The sequence below is a fragment of the Asterias rubens genome, chromosome 8 (genome assembly GCF_902459465.1).
Source record: "Asterias rubens chromosome 8, eAstRub1.3, whole genome shotgun sequence".
Lineage (NCBI taxonomy): Eukaryota > Metazoa > Echinodermata > Asteroidea > Forcipulatida > Asteriidae > Asterias > Asterias rubens.
Window position 1 is genome coordinate 11260730 of NC_047069.1, and position 20090 is coordinate 11280819.

Consider the following 20090-nt stretch of genomic DNA (forward strand, 5'->3'; position numbering starts at 1 on the left):
TACGCAATTTACTGAGCAAAATATTATGAAATAGTGATATCTGAAGTATCACATCAGATATGGTTAAAGTACTATTTAAAACAGTGTCTACCTTTCCTGACACTTAAAGGATTCGGCTACTATAAAGATAGTGGAAAGCTTCCCTTCAAAAATAACTAACTGAGGTTCTGTAGTTTTTGAGAAATGAGTAAAACAAGTCACAAAATTTCGTCTCAGGAAGAAAATTATTTTATCATGTAAAATCCCATTAACCAGTTATGATATTATACCATAACCATAGCATAACTGGTTAATACGTTTTTACAATGCTAAAACTGAGACGAAAATTATTTGTTTTACTCGTTTCTCAAAAACTACAGCACCTCAGTAAGTAAAAAGTTCAAGGGAAGCTTTCTACTATCATAATCTTCAATGTAAATCTGTGGACATTGTGTTTTGTGTTAGGAAAAAGTACATAGACCCTTTAATTACCGTCACAAAAAGTTCTTCTGAACTTAGTGTGAAGCTATAGGCCCGTGATACATCACGGAGGCAACGAAGGCGATTTTCCTCATGTTATAGAGTACCCTACGTCAAGTAGAAAATGCATTGGTGCCCTTGCCCTTTCAAAAACGAAGCATTAATACAGGCCTGCACATATAGGCTATAGCTAAACAAACAAATGAAAAAGTAATGCATTGCTTTATTTATTTATTTATTTATTTTCGAGCGAGAGAGGTCACTATAATATGCCTTTCACTGATGTTGTGGTGTTCAATGATGTGTTGTATGCAGGGAATATAATTGTGTGTAGATTTTCCCTCATGCGTCAAGTCTGACCTAATTTTTTTTAAGGCCAATAAATAGAACTAAAGGCCTCTACACGAACTTAACGTCTAACAAAAGAAAACGCAGGTGCAACTCAGTGCTGCTTGGTGGTAAGCAATTCAAGTATGTGAAGGGCAATGTCACACCACACACCAATCATTGTACAGGCAACATCTTCCAGGCAATATCCTAGAAGAAAAGGCATTCACATTTTTTCTTCTAGGGGATCGCTAGCCTTGGCCCAATTTCATAGTGCTGCTTAGCGGCCGATTTTGCGCTTATACTGTGCAATTTCTATTCATATCGCTGCTAATGGTAAGCACACGAAAAGGCATGCTAATTCCGGTGCTTACCGCACGAAAATAAATGACGTCACAATGCAGGGTAAACACGCAATATGGCGGCCCAATTTATCTGCTACTCTGTGAAATACGCTAAGGCTTAAGCAAATTGTTCTGCTACAGAAAACACGCAGACGTCACACTTGGCTCGTGAATAACTTCAGAGACCGGCCATCCTGCCGGCGTGTACATCCACCTTTGACCTACATTCATTTCATATAGAAATTATGCAGTCAACAATGATAGGAGTGTACTGTTTGGGCATCTATGAAAAGCTCATGTCACTGTCGGACTGTGCACGTTTATCCAATGATATGATTGTATCCAATGGAATAACTGGATCTGAGGTACTTGTCTTTATCCCTGCGGATTAAGACAGGAGCCCAGTCTATTAAAAGGGATCGCAAGAAATGGGAGACTTTCTGGGACGATAGAGGGCAGCAGACTTACCGGGTAAATCCATTGTTCTCAGAATTATGCGCATGTTCAGAACTACGTAAACAATGGAAATTTACCCGGTATGTCTGCTGCCACCTAGCGTTGGAAAGTCTCCTATTGGTTGCCACCAAATTGCATACAAGAAGTTCCCTCATGTTCCCGAAAAACCACTATACACAAAAAGGAATGCAAAAGTACCACCAGTGTTCCAAAACCCCATTGTGTAACTCAGCAAGACTCCAAAAACACCAAAGTGTCCTCCCATGTGTCAAGGCCCTAATAAAGGATTTAACGGCAACCACGTTCAGGCAATCAAGAAGAAAAGACATTCACATTTTGAATAATCACAGTTTTTCTAGGGGATCGCAAGACATTGTTTGAAAGAATAAACCAAATAAAAGGTCCTGTAGCATACATTGCAGATTGTTACCTCTAAATATTAAATGAAAAAGTTGCCTCGGGTGACAGGATCTCCCGGCCAAGTTAGAAAAGAAAATTTAGTCAGATCATTAAAAAAAATTGAAAATAAACACACTGGTGCACAAGCATTAAAGGCAGTGGACACTATTGGTAATAACTCAAAATAATCATAGCATAAAACCTTACTTGGTAACGAGTAATGGAGAGAGGTTGATAGTATAAAACATTGTGAGAAACGGCTCCCTCTGAAGTAAGTAATTTTCCACGAATTTGATTTCGAGACCTCAGATTTAGAATTTGAGGTCACGAAATCAAGCATCTGAAAGCACACAACTTCGTCTGACCAGGGTGTTTTTTCTTTCATTATTACCTCGCAACTTCGACGACCAATTGAGCTCAAGTTTCACAGGTTTGTTATTTTATGCATATGCTTAAATAAACCAAGTGAGAAGACTGGTCTTTGACAATTACCAATAGTGTTCAGTCGGTCTTTAATTAAAGTCGAAAGAAGTAATTCAATTATTACAACAGTTTTGAATTCACGTGACAAAGAAGATCATTCATTTGTCTAATCGGGATGCAAAGAACATTCAATCGTCGCAAAAGCCAACAACGAGAGCCTGCTCAACATTTTATTTCATCAATTGTAAATAAGATAGAAATTAAACTTGGAGACTAGTCAAAATGTAGTTTTGAAAACACACATTTGAGATAGAATTACTAAAACGAACCTGAATCAGTGTGTTAATTGCAGCAATGGTAGTATTAGCTAAAAGAAACCTTACTTAAAGGATTATTAGAAACGTGCATGAATATTACATTGACTTTTTAATAAGGGAACAATAGTTCTTTCACGGTCGTTTAAAACCTTGCATGGTCGAATTGCCGTGTGATATAAAGGCCCGAGCCGAAGGCGAGGGCTTTTATCACAAGGCAATTCGACCATGCAAGGTTTTAAACGACCGTGAAAGAACTAGTAGCTACCCTATTATTCCCATTCATAAATAACTTTTTGGTTAAAAGGCGTAATCAAGTAAGAAACTCTGTCAAACTTATCCGTTTCCGAGTGCTTGAGCTCTATATGTTTCCACACAAACATGCCTCGAAATTGCACGGTTTTCCCTTAACCTTGTCGACTAACACATTTGTTTGACTCCCATAAATGGCCGACCGTGTTAGTTCGCACAGTAAAAGGACAACTATACGCAATTTCGAGGCAAATGTGTGAGTGTAATCAACTTTTAAAACATCTTTCTAACCATATGCTTTTTATAACAAACGGTTATAAACGCTTTTGAAAGACAACGTGTTCCTTTAAGTTAAACATGATGGGCAATAATAATTTCATAAAACTAAGGTAAGATATTCTATCACATTCACCAACGGTGGTCCATTTTACATGCCTTCTATAAGTAAATGGAATAACGACACGATGAAAGTTTGCCACATGATTGGCGTTGGTATTTCGCACTATTATAACTCGCACTCGCTTTTGCGTGTCTGAAATGTCTTTTTTTCAATGTACTTTCTCAAACATATGGGAAAAAAGTATGTGCGCTACCTATTAAACGAAACAAACTTGACATATTTAATATGCCTACAAATAATATGGTGATTTTCTAATTGAACATAAAGCTGATGACACTGAATTGTTTAAGTATTTTAAAAAGCAATAAAGTTTGATGCAGTTCTATTCGATAAGTTTATAGCTGTGTCTTTTCGGGCAAGTATAACGTACGGAGTGTGGACCTTTGAACAAACACTATGTGGACCTACAGACGTCCACACAGTGTTTAAACCAGTGTTGGGGCAATGTGTTTACTTAGTGCACGGAACAACAGAATGTCCACAATAGAACAATGGACCATAACAATGAAATTCTTTGTACAACCTGATGGACCCCACAAGGGCATTTATAAAAGAACACTTGCAGGACCTGCAATTTAACACTTAGGGGGAAGAAAATATTGTGCTTATTTTTTGTTCCAATTTGGTGAGAGAAATATTGTTTTTTGCTATAAATGCCTGGAAAATATGATTCGTTTATTGTGAAATTGTTTGCCTGTGGAATTTATAAAAGGGAATACAAAAAGAATAGCAGGACCTATAATTTAACAATTTGGTGAGAGAAAATATTGTGCTTATTTGTTTTCCATATTGTGAGAGAAATATAGTATTGTTGTATTAAATGTCTGGAGAAGTCTGAATCGTTTATTGTTTGCCCTTATCGTGTCATATCACATTACTTTGTCAATTTTTAGAACACACAATCTGAAGCCATCGTGTGGCACAGTTTTGACACCCTGCCTTGAAATTTGCATATTATGACCAACATTGGTTCAATTCCGGCCCAATGGTGCGCCGTATACAAAACCAGTATTGACACAGACAAAGTTGTCTAATACCATTTTGCCAAAGTGATGTGGCGCCCCCACCCCCCCCCCCCCAAAAAAAAAAAAACAGTAGACAGATGTCAGACGAAAATTCAACCAGCATTATTTAACTCGTCAGTTTCGGTTATCACAATCAAAATGCAAAAAATGTATCATAAAAATTCAATTTAAATAAAAATACTTTGCAGAGGCATAAACAAGCCTTAACAAAAATATATATATATAGCAAACAGGAGGAAAGGACTATGGGATTTTTTTTAAAGAAAGGTTAAACTAAAAAGAGTTTTGTACTTGTTTTCTTTCAATATTATAAGCTGTTCATAAATAGCAGTCGGAACAGGTATTTACTTTCGTCAAAATGTTTGTTACAAGTAGAAATACACATTGTCCATTTTTGTTTACTACAAGCTCTGTCCAGATCTACCAGACGGTGACCTGAAAGAATCATTTAATTACACTTCAGCTACTGAAGATAATGTAAGTGAAGATGTGACAATGGGCATCAACTCAATATGTCTTGAAATATGGGGGGGGGGCATCAGGAGGTAAAGTATTTACGGCGTGGGGTCCGCGTTAGTACCCGGGAAAATAAGATGCTCTCTGGGAGACATCTTTTGACGCTTTAAATTCACCTGAAATGCTTTTAAAGTAATACAATCAATGCATTGTAATGCTTGTGTTTTATTATGAAGGACTGGCCAACTGAATCAGCGTGTCCTGGATTCAAGACTACCAACAAGGATTTCTTTGAGCTGTGTGTTCCTCTACACAACCGAGTCTTGGAAGTCATGGCACACGGCCTCAACATTGAGGTGAGACTAGTATAACGGATTTAAGTGACTCTCCTGAAAACATTTGATCTGTGATTTTTACATTATTTTTTCCCTCAAAAGCTTGACGACTCGAGACTTCTACAGGTAAATTATATTACAACTTCAACCAGAGGGAGTATAGACTTGATTTCAAGTCTGAGACTGCGGTTATTTCTCTGCATCAGCCACGCAGAATTTCCCCACAGGTTTGCTATCACACGCTCTTACTCTAACTCTTTGATCGTAGGCCAATGAAGTAGGTTAATCTGCAAGAGAGCGCTATTTCAGGCCATTATGTTTTGGCTATCGGGTATAGACTAAAAGCCATGATCACAGGCCTGGATCCAAGTCTACAGTGAGTAAGGATTCATGTCATTGCCAAACACTTGATCTAAAAAATGTATTTAACCCTTTAAACCTTATAAAACAACATTCTAGTTAACTTTGTCACCCTCTCTCTCCCTCTCTCTCCCAGGACCCTTTATTTTTCGTGAAGCGCCACGCCCAGCCCAGTAGGGCCTGTCTCAGGTCACTGTTCTATCCTTCCCTAGATGACGTCACAGTCAAGGACCAACAAGTAAGATGTAGTGAGCACTCTGACTACGGAGGTATCACAATGCTGTTCCATCAGGTACCTGGCTTGGAGGTAAGGCAGCACCAAGCATCACCAAATAAACATGCCGATATTTATGTATGTGTCCCTATACTTAGGTATCGAATAAAGAGCTGCATAAAGGCACTGGACACTATTGGTTATTACTCAAAAAAGTTGTTAGCATCAAAACTTACTTACAAGCAATGGAGAGCTGTTGATATGTAAAACATTGTGAGTAACGGCTCCCTCCGAAGTAACGTAGTTTTTGAGAAAGAAGTAATTTTCCACCCAAATAATTGAATTTGATTTCGAGACCTCAGAATTAGAATTTGAGGTCCCGAAATCAAGCATCTGTAAGCACACACGTACGTACATGTCTCAGGAGTCTGCCTTCTAAAAATGTCGCCATATTCAGAATTCCTATATGATCCATATCCCAATTTTCTTCTTTTTGACTTAGGCCTAAATATTTTGTTCTACCAAATGGATTAAAAATCTGGATTGAATTGAGCAAAAGTCAACCTTTAATACAGAGACACCGTGTTTTCTTGGACGGAACACCAGCTGAACGTAGTCAGAGTCGCCAGTCGATTGTTTTCTTTGGTAACCCCAACGAGGAAGCCGTGATTGATTGCACCGATAACAGCAACAAATACCCACCAATAACATGCAGAGACTACCTGGACCAGAAATACAGCGCTACTCACCAATAGACCCCATTGTCATTGCAGATGACGTCAGAAAACGCAAAACAGCGCCCTCACTGGGCCAATGAAGACATATTCTCGGAAGAGCGGGGCACCCAACTAGTTAGGAAGAAAACAGAACGTAGGTCTCATTATTATTTTTGTGGTTCCCAATATTCTATATAGGACAGGTTTAAGAGCTCACATAAAAGATGTACAGTGTAAAAATGTTGTCCGAGTTGTTGAATTCCAACTTGGGGTATTTTGGATGACACAGGCCCTGACCTGATAAAAATGATCAGTGTCGAGATGAATAGGGACATTTGGAAAATTACTCTGGTGTTGACAGTAGTTATAATTGGAGCGGGGAGATTGGCTAACTGGGCCTTTGGAGTACTGTGTTATATAGCACAGCTTTTAATTAATTAATTTATTATGTGAATTATATACCCTTGTTTTCTATGTACTTTTTGATAAAAGGGGTCTGTTTTGAGGTCTGTTTTATACATGTATTTGAGTCTACCAGGTCTGTTTTCTGATCCGATTCTAGGTCCGTTTCTGTCTTAGGTATGTTCCAAGTTATTTTCCGTTCTGTGTAATGAATATTTGTATAAAGTCTGTGAATGCTAGTAGGAAACAGAGCACATTATTGAGTTTACCCGTTGTTGATTGAACCCTGTGCGAAAACACACTAAATCCAGATGTTGAAATAATTTATACGACGTTACAATTATATTGTACTTTATTGTTCTGTACACTAATATTATGCTTTTAATGTTATTCAGAAATTTAACAGGTTGCAGGAAATTAATATTCTATGTTTTTAAGTCATTGTGTGCAATGGGAGACTTTGGAACGCTAGGTGGCAGCAGACTTACCAGGTAAATTTCCATTGTTTACGTAGTTCTGAGCATGCGCACATTACCGAGAACGTCCCTTATTGTTAAAACCGTTCGAACGGTTGAAGGAGGAACCCGTTCCTTCTTCATTGAAAATGTGGGTTGTTAAAATTGACATATGTTGAAATAATTATTCCGACGTTATAAGATTATTGTATGTTACTGTTATGCACATTAATATTATGTTTTTAATATTATTCAGAAATGAAACAGGTTGCAGGAGATTAATATTCTATGTTTTATAAGTCATCGTGTGCGATTGTCATGACCGTTCCGTCTTCATTGAAAATCTAGGTTGTTAATTGAGAGAAGTTGAAATAATGTTCACGACGTTATAATTATATTGTGTTTTACTGTTATGTAGGCCTACACTAATATTATGATTTTAATCTTGTTCAAAAATAAAACAGGTTGCATGAGATTAATACTCTATGTTTTATAAGTCATCGTGTGCGATTGTCATGACCGTTCCGTCTTTATTGAAAATCTAGTTAAAAATGACACCATTGGCGTTGCCACATACCGAGGAAAGTATTACTAGAACACCGTATGGTGTTTAGATAACACTCATGTGTTCATCCCTTCGGAATAATTATGTTAATTTAATGTAATAACACACCATAGTTTTTGTATCAGTCCTCCCCTCATTATGACGTAGATAGATCACAGTAGTTTTCTTTGGGCTGACAAAGCCGCTCGACGCAGTGCATGTATTTTTTACTAAAATTGTCTTGCAACAAATACTGAACAAATAGCGCCCGTGCTGCTTTCATAAATTCACAATGGGAACTTCGTCCAAAACGTAAACAAACTTGCCACAGCTGTTTTATCAAGACCGTGACTAGACTTGATTCAAGTCCCGTTCTCGTGTGAGAGGTCCCCAAGCATTTCGCGCCAACTCAGCAAACTCAGCAGTAGTGTGCGCTCGCCGTCAAAATGTGGTCCCGCGTGCGGAACAGGTCGGGGAATGCAGAGAATCACAAAACAATAGTTTTCTGGCGATGGCACGGGATATGGACTTGAGTCAAGTCTAACATGACCATGACCGAAACATATAGACCGGTGTGGCGGTTTCAGATTTCCGCCGTTTTCAGTTTTCCGGGTGACGTAGCCGGAAATTTCGATACGTTGCTAACACGGTTTTAGCTTTCCGGCGTGTTCAGTTTTCCGGGTGACGTAGCCAGGCAAAAATACTGCCGCGAGTACCCTTGCGCCCTCTGTTGTTCTCTCAGTGACCCCCAAGTTGTTCTATTACTATTCTTTTCTGTTTAGTCACATTCTCTTGCCCTATCTTTACATGTATTCATGCGTACAACTTTTAGCAGGTCACACTGCTTGTATAAAAAACAAAGCCCATTTCTCATTTTAAAATTATATAAAGTTTTGTTTTGCATGTGTTACTTTACGGCTACCCTACATGCGAATTTGGCCCAGAAGCAAACATTTATAAATACCCAGCCTTTAAAGAAATAAACAGAGAAAACACTGCAACAAATGGCAAATCACGAGTTTGGTGTATCTATACAATTTAGAATAAAATAAAAAATAAATAAATAACTAAATAAATCAAATAAAAAACGGTAATAAATAAATAAACTAAACCAGAATAAAAATGTTTTTCACAGGTTTATTTATGATTTATTACTCACACATAAGAACACATCTGTAATTACACAGTATTGACTTATAATTGTAGATACAATGTATGTACTTTTTCAAAATGTCCACAGATTTACATTAAACTTACAGGATTTGAAGATAATGATAGTGGAAAGCTTCCCTTCAAATCTTACTTGCTGAGGTGCTGTAGTTTTTGAGAAATGAGTAAAACAATGTCATGAAAATCCGTTTGTAAATGATTAAAATAATTTTCGTCTCATGAGACGAAAATTATTTTCATGACATTGTTTTACTCATTTCCCCAAAACTACAGCACCTCAGCACATAGTATTTTCAGGGAAGCTTTCTACTATCATAATCTTCAAACTGTGTAAGTTTAATGTAAATCTGTGGACATTGTGTTTTTTGTTAGGAAAAAGTACATATACCCCTTAAGGAAGCAAAGTTTTTTAGAAAACAATTACTCGATGAGATCTATAACAATATGTATAATAACTTTATAGATTGAAAAATCCACGAATATAATACAAATACAGTACATGTATATACCATAAAACCAACCCGTAAAAATTTCATTTCAAAATGTGGTGGCAGCATTCTTGATATAATTGCCGAAAATCTGGAGCAATTATCAACGCAGAAAGAATAACCTGCAACTAGAATACACAGTTTCTGACAGAAACACTTCTCATGAACTTTGTCTGATAAAAACTGATATCTTTTCTTTATGTTTTTCTGTGGCTCTTTTGGTTATGCAGTGACCATCAAGAGTATGACTGTCTTATCAGGAGAAATTGAATTAAACCCAGGCCAAATCATTCCTAATCACCGCAACACTTGGGATACACCAAGTGACAATTACCCAACCTGTCCAGTGCCTTTAAGTGACACAAATCGTGCACCAACATAACCTCGAAATTGTCGTACATGGCAGTGGCGCAGTACACAGGGAGGGATGCCATTTAGAAGCTGCTCTGCAAACTGTAAATAAACATAAACAACCATGTAAAAATGGAGATAAGTCTTTGGGCAGGTTCTCCAAGCTAGCTCTTTATTTATCTCTTACATTCTGACAAATTTTGCTGGCTAAGGGTAAAAGTTTTTATTTTGTTTAATAGAACAAAATCTGACACAAGTGGTGAAAATATATCGGTTTTAAACAAAATTAATGGAGAAGAAGAAAAGAAATTCACCCCCCTTCCCATTTGCCATTGCGATGACCGTAAACAGCAAGCGGCTGCTAGTGACTGATAGCACCTCATCATCCATCCCTCTTTCCCATCATTTCAATACATACACCAGCCTCTAACCCCAACTCCTCCCTTCCACTGTCACATCTTACTCATTACCTAACCCGCCCACTATTTATTTTGTATAGTATAAACACTCCCCTCAATTTTCGTCTTTTCTTTTCCATTATGACATCTTCCCTTACGTAACCAGTATATACAACACAACAGTAACCCTCACCATGGACCTCCATCTCCCCCTCTCCCTGACTACTTCTCCCTCCCCTTTGTTCATCTTTTTCCCTCCCCTTTCTCCTGATACTTGCTCTTCCCCTTCCCCCTCTAATAACATTTCTTACATGTAATCATATTCCCCGATGTATGCATGGTATGCATATAAATAACAAAATACACTTTTTGGTTGGTAAACTAAAAATACAATGTCGTTACAAGAAAATGCCTATACGAATCCTATACACTACTCTAGTACTGTAGTACTACAGAGTACATGTACAGTCAGTAACTAGCATAATAGTACCATAGAAATAGAGCATTGCTCTATAAAGTACAAGTTCCCAAACTACACACCACAGGGTTAAACTGCGTGGTGGTACATGAGGTAAACAAACAGTAACACTACCGCACGGAACATACCAACCAAGGCGGATTATTAATATTATTCTATTGAGTACTTACTGGTCTGATCATACGTGTACCGTTTCGATTGGCAACGTACTAGCCTCTTCTGGTTTTCTGAAGCTCCTTCAGTATAAATACCGCTGGTTAAATATAGGATTATTTGCCTGGTTTTTACCCCAAAGTCTCCGAGACGATCCACGCGATCTCCACTTGATGTACTCACGGACGACGCCATGACAGCTACAAAACCGGAGAGTATCACGGACGGATTACTCAATACGGCACGTAAAATGGACTACTTTTGCTCGCTGTGCGCAGACATCGCATGACGTAATGCTACCGTATTTGGTCACCCGGAAAACTGAAAACGGCGGAAGTCTGAAACCGCCACACCGGAGACCGTTGCATTCAATTCCATTGCACATGCCCTTGGAACGTCACAGTCAGTTTAGGGCTACAGCACACTGTTAAGTTAGTTTTCTAACACGGGCGCCATTGACAGTTCTTGTGTGGTGACCTCACATGGAAAACCACTCGGGACGTTTGGAACTCAACACAGTTCGGAAATTAAAGGTAAGATGGCCGCCGGTAAGAACTGAAAAGGGCACCGTTTTTAATCAGAAAAAAACGTTTTTGTAAACATGTTTTAGACCACATGGAAGTAGCCATCCACGTCCAGCTAGACAAATTGTAGTAAGGTTAAGGTTAAAGGTTGATTGATTCCACAGTAACGTTGTAAAACAAGCAACAATGTATACATATTCAAAATAAAACAGTTAAGCCAGGAGGAAATAAATACACTTTTGATACTGCAGGGGGAGCTCACTAAGAAGCAAAGCTTATGTGTGGGTTCATACATGTTTAAAAACAGGGGGTTTGTTCCTTAGTTAGTGCCTGTTTTAACGAAAATACCATTGTTAATGCAGATGATATACATGTTCATGTGCACTCAGTTTTGTCTTGCATATATTAAATCCGGCGGATTGTGACTGCGCATTTGCAATAAATAATGCTTGAAGTGACGACATGTATATACGATCTTGGTCTAGATCAATCAAAGTTGCTCTAAACGTTGAAAATAGTAATAATACTGAGCATCGTTTTCAATACAAGTTTCACCGCAGAATTTAGTGGAAATGGTATAGACCTTTATTAGGGTGCCGCCATCTTGAATTTCTCCCATTGATATCAATGTTACCAAACCGAGGCTGGAAGAAAATAGTCTGTTTCCTATTTGCAAAATGATTATTAATATTCATTATTGTTATTCGATACAAGAGGTACGTTTTAAACAAACAAAGATCTTTTTATGCTTGTTTATAACCACTTTTTTGTGTTAATTTTCTTTTAAATATTTAAATATTTTACAAAGGAAAAATATTAACAATAAGTCCCCAGGGGGTTTCTATTTTAGTGAGACACAATATTTCAAAAAGTGATCCATTACAAACTCAGAACAACTATTGTTGTCAATTTAAATCTGCCAAGGCCCATATTCGGTGCTCCAGTTCAAATCCCACCCTGATAGAAAACGTTTCATGGTTAGGTTTTCAAACCTGCTTAAACCCCTATTCATACTTTGGTTTATTTCCCGGGAAATCCCGGGAAATTTTGGTCCATCTTTTCAAAACACAAACAAACTCCCGGGAATTTCCCGGGAAATAAGTTGTTTTTCTTCTCAAGAAATAGTTAGCTCTGCTCAGGGGTAGGGTTAAGGGAGTAACCCCGGGGTAAAATGTTTTTCCGTGAGACGACCGTACGAATTCCTGGGAAATAGTAATCCCGGGAGTTACAAAATTGGGATAGTGAGAACGGTTGCTGGGGTGGCGGTGGGTTAAAAACTCCCGGGATTTTTCCGGTAGTTTAGCTGAGGTTTTTATCCCACATCTAAAACTCTCTCCAGCATCCCCTCTCCTCAGGCCAGACATGGGTCAAAGTGCAAGGGTCAAAGTGCAAGGTGGGGTTTCTTTTGTGTCAATAAACAGTTAACAAAACCGTTAAAAAAAACTGAAGTTGATATTAACAGATGATTAATAATAAGAAGGTTAATATTAATTTGAAGAAAACAGTTCAGGTACAATCTTTTTCACCAAGAACCAGCGCAGCGACCCTCATCTCTGAACATGACTTTCATACAATTAAGAGTGTATCTCTGAATGATCATTCTTTACCTTGTCCGTTAGACTTTAGACCATGGGTGATCCTACAGAAGCTGGGATACCCGTAATTGACTTCAGCGCTTACAGACTGTCATTGACCAAACCAGACACCACTCAGTTTCAGAAACTCGTAGATGATGTTCACAAAGCTCTTACAACCATTGGCTTCTTCTTCATGGTCAACACGGACTTCCCACATGAAAAGGTACTTATTTCCCATAAACACAATAATGACAATGTTTCTTTTTAGTCACGTCTCAAAATCCATGTCACCTACTTGAAAAAACCTCAATTGACGGAACTGTTTGGTTGCAGCGCCCCGTGGTACGTTTTCATCACTTGACGGTAAACAAAAAACTTCCTCCTTAAAGGCAGTGGACACTATTGGTAATTACTCAAAATAATTATTAGCATTAAACCTCACTTGGTAAAGAGTAATGGGGAGAGGTTGATAGTATAAAACATTGTGAGAAACGGCTCCCTCTGAAGTGGAGTAGTTTTCGAGATAGAAGTAATTTTGCACGAAATTCTAAACGCACACAACTTCGTGTGAGACTAGGGTGTTTTCTTCTTTCATTATTATCTCGCAACTTTGATGACCGATTGAGCTCAAATTTTCACAGGTTAGTTATTTTATGCATATATTGAGATACACCAACTGTGAAGGCTAGTCTTTGACAATTACCAATAGTGTCCACTGCCTTTAACATAACTAAAAGGTGATGATGAAGACAAGTTAGTAATATGCGATTTGTTTCTGCAGGTTGACGAGTTGTACCAAGTTTCTAGGAAGTTTTTCGATCTTCCCTCCGAGGCAAAACAAAACCCGCCAATAGCTGCTAACGGGAGCCATGGTTACGCACATCTCGAAAGGGAACGGTAAGTCGCCCTCGTGTGTGTAAAAGAGTATATTTTTGAAACAGGAAAAGAACTATTAAAATCTATTGTTGTGTTTGTTACACAGCATCAACCGAGATCTACCGTACGGCGACTTGAAAGAATCCTTCAACTATAGTTCAGCCACTGAAGATAATGTAAGTGAAGATTAAAGGGACACTCGATGCCTTGGATCGACCGTGTTTGTTCGCGACGTAAAAGAAAAACCATGCACTGTTGAGGCATGTTTATGTGGATAATTAAGGCCTATACTATACTTTGTAATTATCTTTCTAACCATATGAACATAGACCGATCCAAGGCAACGTGTTCCTTTAATGTGTGACAACGGCGTTTACAAACACAGAGTTTAAACTTTCATTTCTCGGCTATATATCTCCACTACAGGAGGACAACCTTTTTCTAGACTTGAAAATTGGAAGGCAAAAACTGTTCACTATTCGTAGCTGAAACCCCCAGCAACTCTCAGCTTATGTTTTATTAACATGAAGGAGTGGCCAATGGAATCAGCGTGTCCTGGATTCAAGACTACCAACGAGAATTTCTTTGAGCTGTGTGTTCCTCTGCACGACCGAGTCTTGGAAGTCATGGCCCACGGCCTCAACCTTGAGGTGAGTCTAACTGAAGTAGAACTACATTAGGATAGATCCTGCGAGAATGTTACCCAACTGGTACAAGGGCTGATCCACCAAATGCCCACAATCAAAGAATCCAATAAAGCTGCCTAGTGTCAAATTTCACAAAGATTAGTCCTAAATTAGGACTAGTCCTATAGGAGGTATAAAAAAAACGTATGGCTACTTTGACTAGTCTTAACTCTTTGTGAAATCCACCCCTGAACACGTTTGGTAAGTGTCAAAGACCTGGGCCCAATTTCAAAGGATAAAGACAGGTCCCTGCTACTCAGATCCAGTGATTCCGTTGGATACAATGATATCATTGGATAAATGCAGAGACTAAAAGCTACAGTACCTGGTTTGTTTTGATTGGTCTGAGGTCACCTCGGACGACCAATCGAAACACAGATATGGAAAGCTTACTTTTGACTACGTATCTCTCTATGGGTGCGTTCGTTTAGCTCCCCTGGGTCTACCCCGGTGTGTGGCGGTTTTTTTTCCCAGGACGAACGTGGGTAATTATCTGCACACGTTCGTCCTGGAAAAAAACCCTCCACACACAGGGGTCAACCCAGGGAAGCTAAACGAACGCACCCAAAATGTGAAGTGAATATAGGTCAAAGGTGAATGTACACGCCGGCTGGAGCCCGGTCTCTGACTCACTAGCCTCGAAGTGTGACGTCAGATGTTCAGGCTACAGCAGCTATAGCTTTCAGTTGGTATTATGAGCTTGACTATCTCAAACCTTATCAAACAAAATATTTGTTCATCCTGTCTCTCCTCTCTAAGGACCCTTTGTTTTTCGTGAAGCGCCATGCCAAGCCCAATAGAAGTTGCCTCAGGCCACTCTTCTACCCTTCCCTAGATGACGTCACAGTCAAGGACCAACAAGTAAGATGCAGTGAGCACTCTGACCTCGGTGGTATCACAATGCTGTTCCAACAGGTACCTGGCTTGGAGGTAGGCAGAATCAATTGCATGCGTGTACCTTCCTCGAGAAAAATAACGATCTTTATGTCTTCGAGACCTATCAAGCATCTGAAAGCACGCAGCTTCGTGTGACACAGGTTTTTTTTTCTTCCATCTCGCAACTTCGACGACCAATTGAGTTCAACTTTTCACAGGTTTATTATTTTGTGTATAATGCTGAGATACACCAAGCGGGAAGGCTGGTGTTTGACAATTACCGAAGGTGTCCAGTGTCTTTAAATCATATTCATAGAGCTTTGCGTCTGGACGCAAGACATTACGTCATTATACACCGGGTTCCTTTTTTTGTAAGCAGGGTATAAGGTTGGCACAGCGACCTCTGTAGACGTAAACTGAACACAACGAATTTAAAGCGACCCGTAGGCGTGCACTGGACTCAACAAATTTACGCTGACCAGATTAAGATTACCAGCTAAAATGGTATATCATAAGTACAAATTGTGACGGGTACCCTGCTTATGTGTGTTTTTAGCAAAACAGTTCGTTTGAGCAGCTCTTTGATATTGGGCCCTCGTAAGTGTGACGTAGTTCAATTATAAACCACGCCCACTCTACACAAATTGGCGCCAACGATAATAGTCCAGGAGAACTGAACATGAACCGTGACATTGAGTACAACTAACATTTTTTGGCTGAAATGAGTAATCCAGGGGGTCCCTTTTAAGAATCTGATGCATGCCCAGCTGGCAGGGTTGAGCATTTTTTGTTATTACAAAAATCACTTTTCCCATGTTTGTGTACAAACGCTCATCAATGTGTTTTATATGATAACGGCAGAACTCTTCACATGTTTTCTCGACAAGGAATCTTTTAGGTGTGTACATACCAGATATTACACGTAGATATTAATTCAGATAAGTGGTTAATAATGTTATTTACTTACTTTTACCTCACTTTGGTGAAATTATGTTATCAATAGGTTACTTTGTTTCTGATCTAACCTTTGACCTGGGTGCAACATTTCGCAACATTTCTATGTATTTCTAAAGGGGACAAAATCATGTTGTAATTGAACTTCATAATATACCAGTCGTCCTGCTTCTCAGTAAAACAAGATACATGCCAATGTATCAAGCCATTACTTGCAGTTTTTGGGGTGTGTGTACCTAAAACAAAGTTTGTGGTGTCATAATTTAACTATAATTATACAGTGATGCAACTATCTCAATAAACAAATTTAGTCTCAACCAAATGCCATCAACTCTAGCCAAAATTACCATTCAACTGTGACTGTTCCTCACCGATGAGATATGGATGCCATGGTCAGAGGACATTCTGATGAGCGTTTGTTATAAATTTATAGAAATGTTGTGAAATGTTGCACCAGGCCAAAGGTCAGATCAGAAACAAAAACCCTATTGAGTACGTAATTTCACCAAAGTGAGGTAAAAGTAAATACATAATACTATTAACCACGTGTCTGAATTAATATCTACGTGTAATATCTGGTTAGTACACACCTAAAAGTATTCCTTGTCGAGAAAACATGTTTTGTCGTTATCATATAAAACACATTGCACATTTTCCCATATGTTTGTACACAAACATAAAAATATGGGGAAAGGTTTTTTTTTTTGCATACAAAAAATGCTCAACCCTGCCAGCTGGGCATGCATTGGAATTGCATACTAGACACCTTGAAGAACATATTTCTGCAAACAAATCTTAGTTGTACTCAATGTCACGCTTTACCTAAATTTTGGGGTTTGGCTCCTGGACTATAACCATTATTTTACTTGCCTTGAAATATGTTTTGTAGAGCTTCAAGGTATGTTCAGTTTTCAAACATGACATGTAATAGCCAAAACCTTGCGCGTACAGCGGATGCGCATGCGTGTAACATCACATTCATTCATGAAAAGGTCCTGTACTATACAGCCATATTTCCAAACCAAGTTTAAACTCACCTCCCAACTTCAAAAATCAAAATGCAATATTTGTTGTTTCTATTTGCAAAAGGTCTGTAAACGTGGAGGTGGCTACGACAAAGTGCCGTTGGTTGAAGGCGGTATTTTAGTTAATATCGGCGACTTGATGCAGAGATGGACATCGGACACATACCTTGCCACGGTAAATTTCTGATTTGAAGCAAAATGGCGGCAAAATTCGCGAAGGCCGATGCAAATCTCGATGCACATTTCTTTTCAATGATTACATCCTTTCTCTACGAAGATACTTGGCTTTACACGGGGCATACCATTGATTTTTTTAAATTATTATACCATTTCGTCTTATTGCCTTTTGCAATTTTGCCTTAAAAAAAATAAATCATATTGCTTTGTTTTCAAAACCTCTTAAAGGAACACGTTGCCTTGGATCGGACGAGTTGGTCTATAAAAGCGTTTGTAACCGTTTGTTATAAAATGCATATGGTTAGAAAGATGTTTAAAAAAGAGAATACAATGATCCACACAAATTTGCCTCGAAATTGCGTGGTTTCCCTTTTACTTTGCGAACTAACATGGTCGGCCATTAATTAATGGGAGTCAAAAATGGCCGACCGTGTTAGTAGACGAGGTAAAAGGAAAACCGTGCAATTTCGAGGCATGTTTGTGTGGATCATTGTATTCTACTTTTACAACATCTTCTTAACCATGCATTTTAAAACAAGCGGTTACAAACGCTTTTCAAAGACCAACTCGACCGATCCAAGGCAACGTGTTCCTTTGTGGTTATGATACTTTGTAGATAACGTTTTTGGCCATGACCTACTTCCCTTCTCAGAGTGAATGAAGATGTCAGACCTAATTTACCCGAAGTTATAGTTTCAGCTTCATTAGTTGTCACATTTTTAGGGAAAAAAACCCAATTATATTTCGTCTCACTGAGACAAAAATGATTTCCTAGAAATTGTTTTACTAATTTTTCAAAAACTACAGCACCTCAACAGGCAATTTTTTTAAGGGAAGGTTTCTACCATCTTCATAACCCTGTACGCTTGTGGGTTTTTAACTATTCTGGTTCCTGTTCTTGATTGTCTTTGATAATAATACTTATTCTACGATTGATTTGATTGTTTCCCATGCACCTGTTTTTACAGAGACACCGTGTTCTCTTGGACGGAACACCAGAGGAACGTAGTCAGAGTCGCCAGTCGATTGCTTTCTTTGGTAACCCCAGCGAGGAAGCCGTGATTGAATGCACCGATAACAGCAACAAATACCCACCAGTAACATGCAGAGAGTACTTGGACCAGACATTCAACACTGCTTACAAATAAAAACAACTCTTACAAATACACTCTGAAGTGCTCCGGGTTAAAGTTTTACCCAGATCCAGTTGTGCCTACATCAGCCGATTTCACGAAATGCTACATTAATCTTATCTCAGTTAGGACGGGGTAACTCCTAACTCGTCCTTACTTAGGATGGGTTGTCTATGGTTACGGAACTTCACTCGTCCTAAGATTAATCCTAAGTTGGGACGGGTTACTAAGTTGGGACGAGTAACTCATCCCAACTTAGGACTGGTTCAATGCGTTCTAAGGTCTATGGTGACGGAACTTTACTCGTCCTAGGATAAATTTTAAGTTAGGATGAGTAACTCATCCTAACTTAGGATGGGTTCAATGCGTCCTGACGTCTATGGTTACGGAACTTAACTCGTCCTACAGATTGATGTTAAGTTAGGAAAAACTTTGTGAAATCAACGCAAAACTTCCTAAAAGACCACAGTGCCAGATGACCATGGAATGCAATGCTAGTAAATGGAATGACGACACGATGAAAGTTGGCCACACATTGGCGTTGGTATTTCGCACTATTATAACTCGCACTCGCTTTTGCATGTCTGAAATGTCTTTATTTCAATATATTTTCTCAAAAGTATGGGATAATAAGTGTGTGCATGCGCTACCTATTAAACTAAACAAACTAAACATATTATTTAACATGCCTACAATATGATGATTTTCTAGTTAACATAAAGTGTTTTAAAAAACCATCAACTTTAAACGCAATTTTATTCGATTAGTTTATAGCTTTATGGTAGGTGTGTGTCATTTCGGGCAACATGTTCAAAGGTCCACACTTTTAAACAAACACTATGTGGACCTACAGACGTCCACACAGTGTTTAAACCAGTGTTGGAGCAATGAGTTTACTATAGTGCACAGAACAACAGAATGTCCACAATCGAACAATCATGGACCACACAAGGGAATTCTTTGTACAACCTGGACCCCACAAGGGAATTTATAAAAGAACAATAGCAGGATCTACAATTTAACAATTTGGTGAGAGAAAATATTGTGCTTTTTATTTTACAATTTGGTTAGAGAAATATTGTATTTTGTAATTAAATGATTGTATTTTGTAATTAAATAATTAAGCCTAAGACAATTTGGGCTCAATCGGTAATCGAAGTTGCAAGAAAATGATGAAAGAAAAAACACCCTTGTTGGGCGAATTTGTGTGCTTTCAGATAGGAGTAAAAGACTTCTAGCTAGAAGTCTATTATTATTTTAGTGAGAAGTCACATCTTTCTCAAAAACTACGTTACTTCAGAGGGAGTCGTTTCCCACAATGTTTTATACTATCAACAGCTCTC

The 20090-nt window shown here is 38.5% G+C and overlaps 2 protein-coding genes across 3 annotated transcripts; both read left to right on the top strand.

Annotated features, from left to right (window-relative positions):
- The first annotated feature begins 3438 nt into the window (after positions 1 to 3438).
- Positions 3439 to 6519, top strand: LOC117293583 (2-oxoglutarate-dependent dioxygenase gloF-like). The gene is made up of 5 exons (XM_033775942.1): positions 3439 to 3466; positions 4818 to 4876; positions 5092 to 5211; positions 5687 to 5857; positions 6340 to 6519. The coding sequence occupies exons 1-5, from the start codon at positions 3439 to 3441 to the stop codon at positions 6517 to 6519; spliced, it is 558 nt and encodes a 185-aa protein (XP_033631833.1).
- Positions 6520 to 11280: 4761 nt separating this feature from the next.
- On the top strand, positions 11281 to 19866 carry LOC117293798 (2-oxoglutarate-dependent dioxygenase htyE-like). 2 transcript variants are annotated; one of them, XM_033776240.1, is made up of 8 exons: positions 11281 to 11452; positions 13157 to 13243; positions 13802 to 13917; positions 14003 to 14072; positions 14427 to 14546; positions 15342 to 15512; positions 17502 to 17612; positions 18583 to 19866. In XM_033776240.1, the coding sequence occupies exons 1-8, from the start codon at positions 11402 to 11404 to the stop codon at positions 18760 to 18762; spliced, it is 906 nt and encodes a 301-aa protein (XP_033632131.1). In that variant the 5' UTR covers positions 11281 to 11401; the 3' UTR covers positions 18763 to 19866. The 2 variants fall into 2 exon arrangements, with proteins under 2 accessions (XP_033632131.1, XP_033632130.1); XM_033776239.1 differs by having other exon boundaries at positions 11283 to 11452; positions 13063 to 13243.
- The last annotated feature ends 224 nt before the right edge of the window (positions 19867 to 20090 follow it).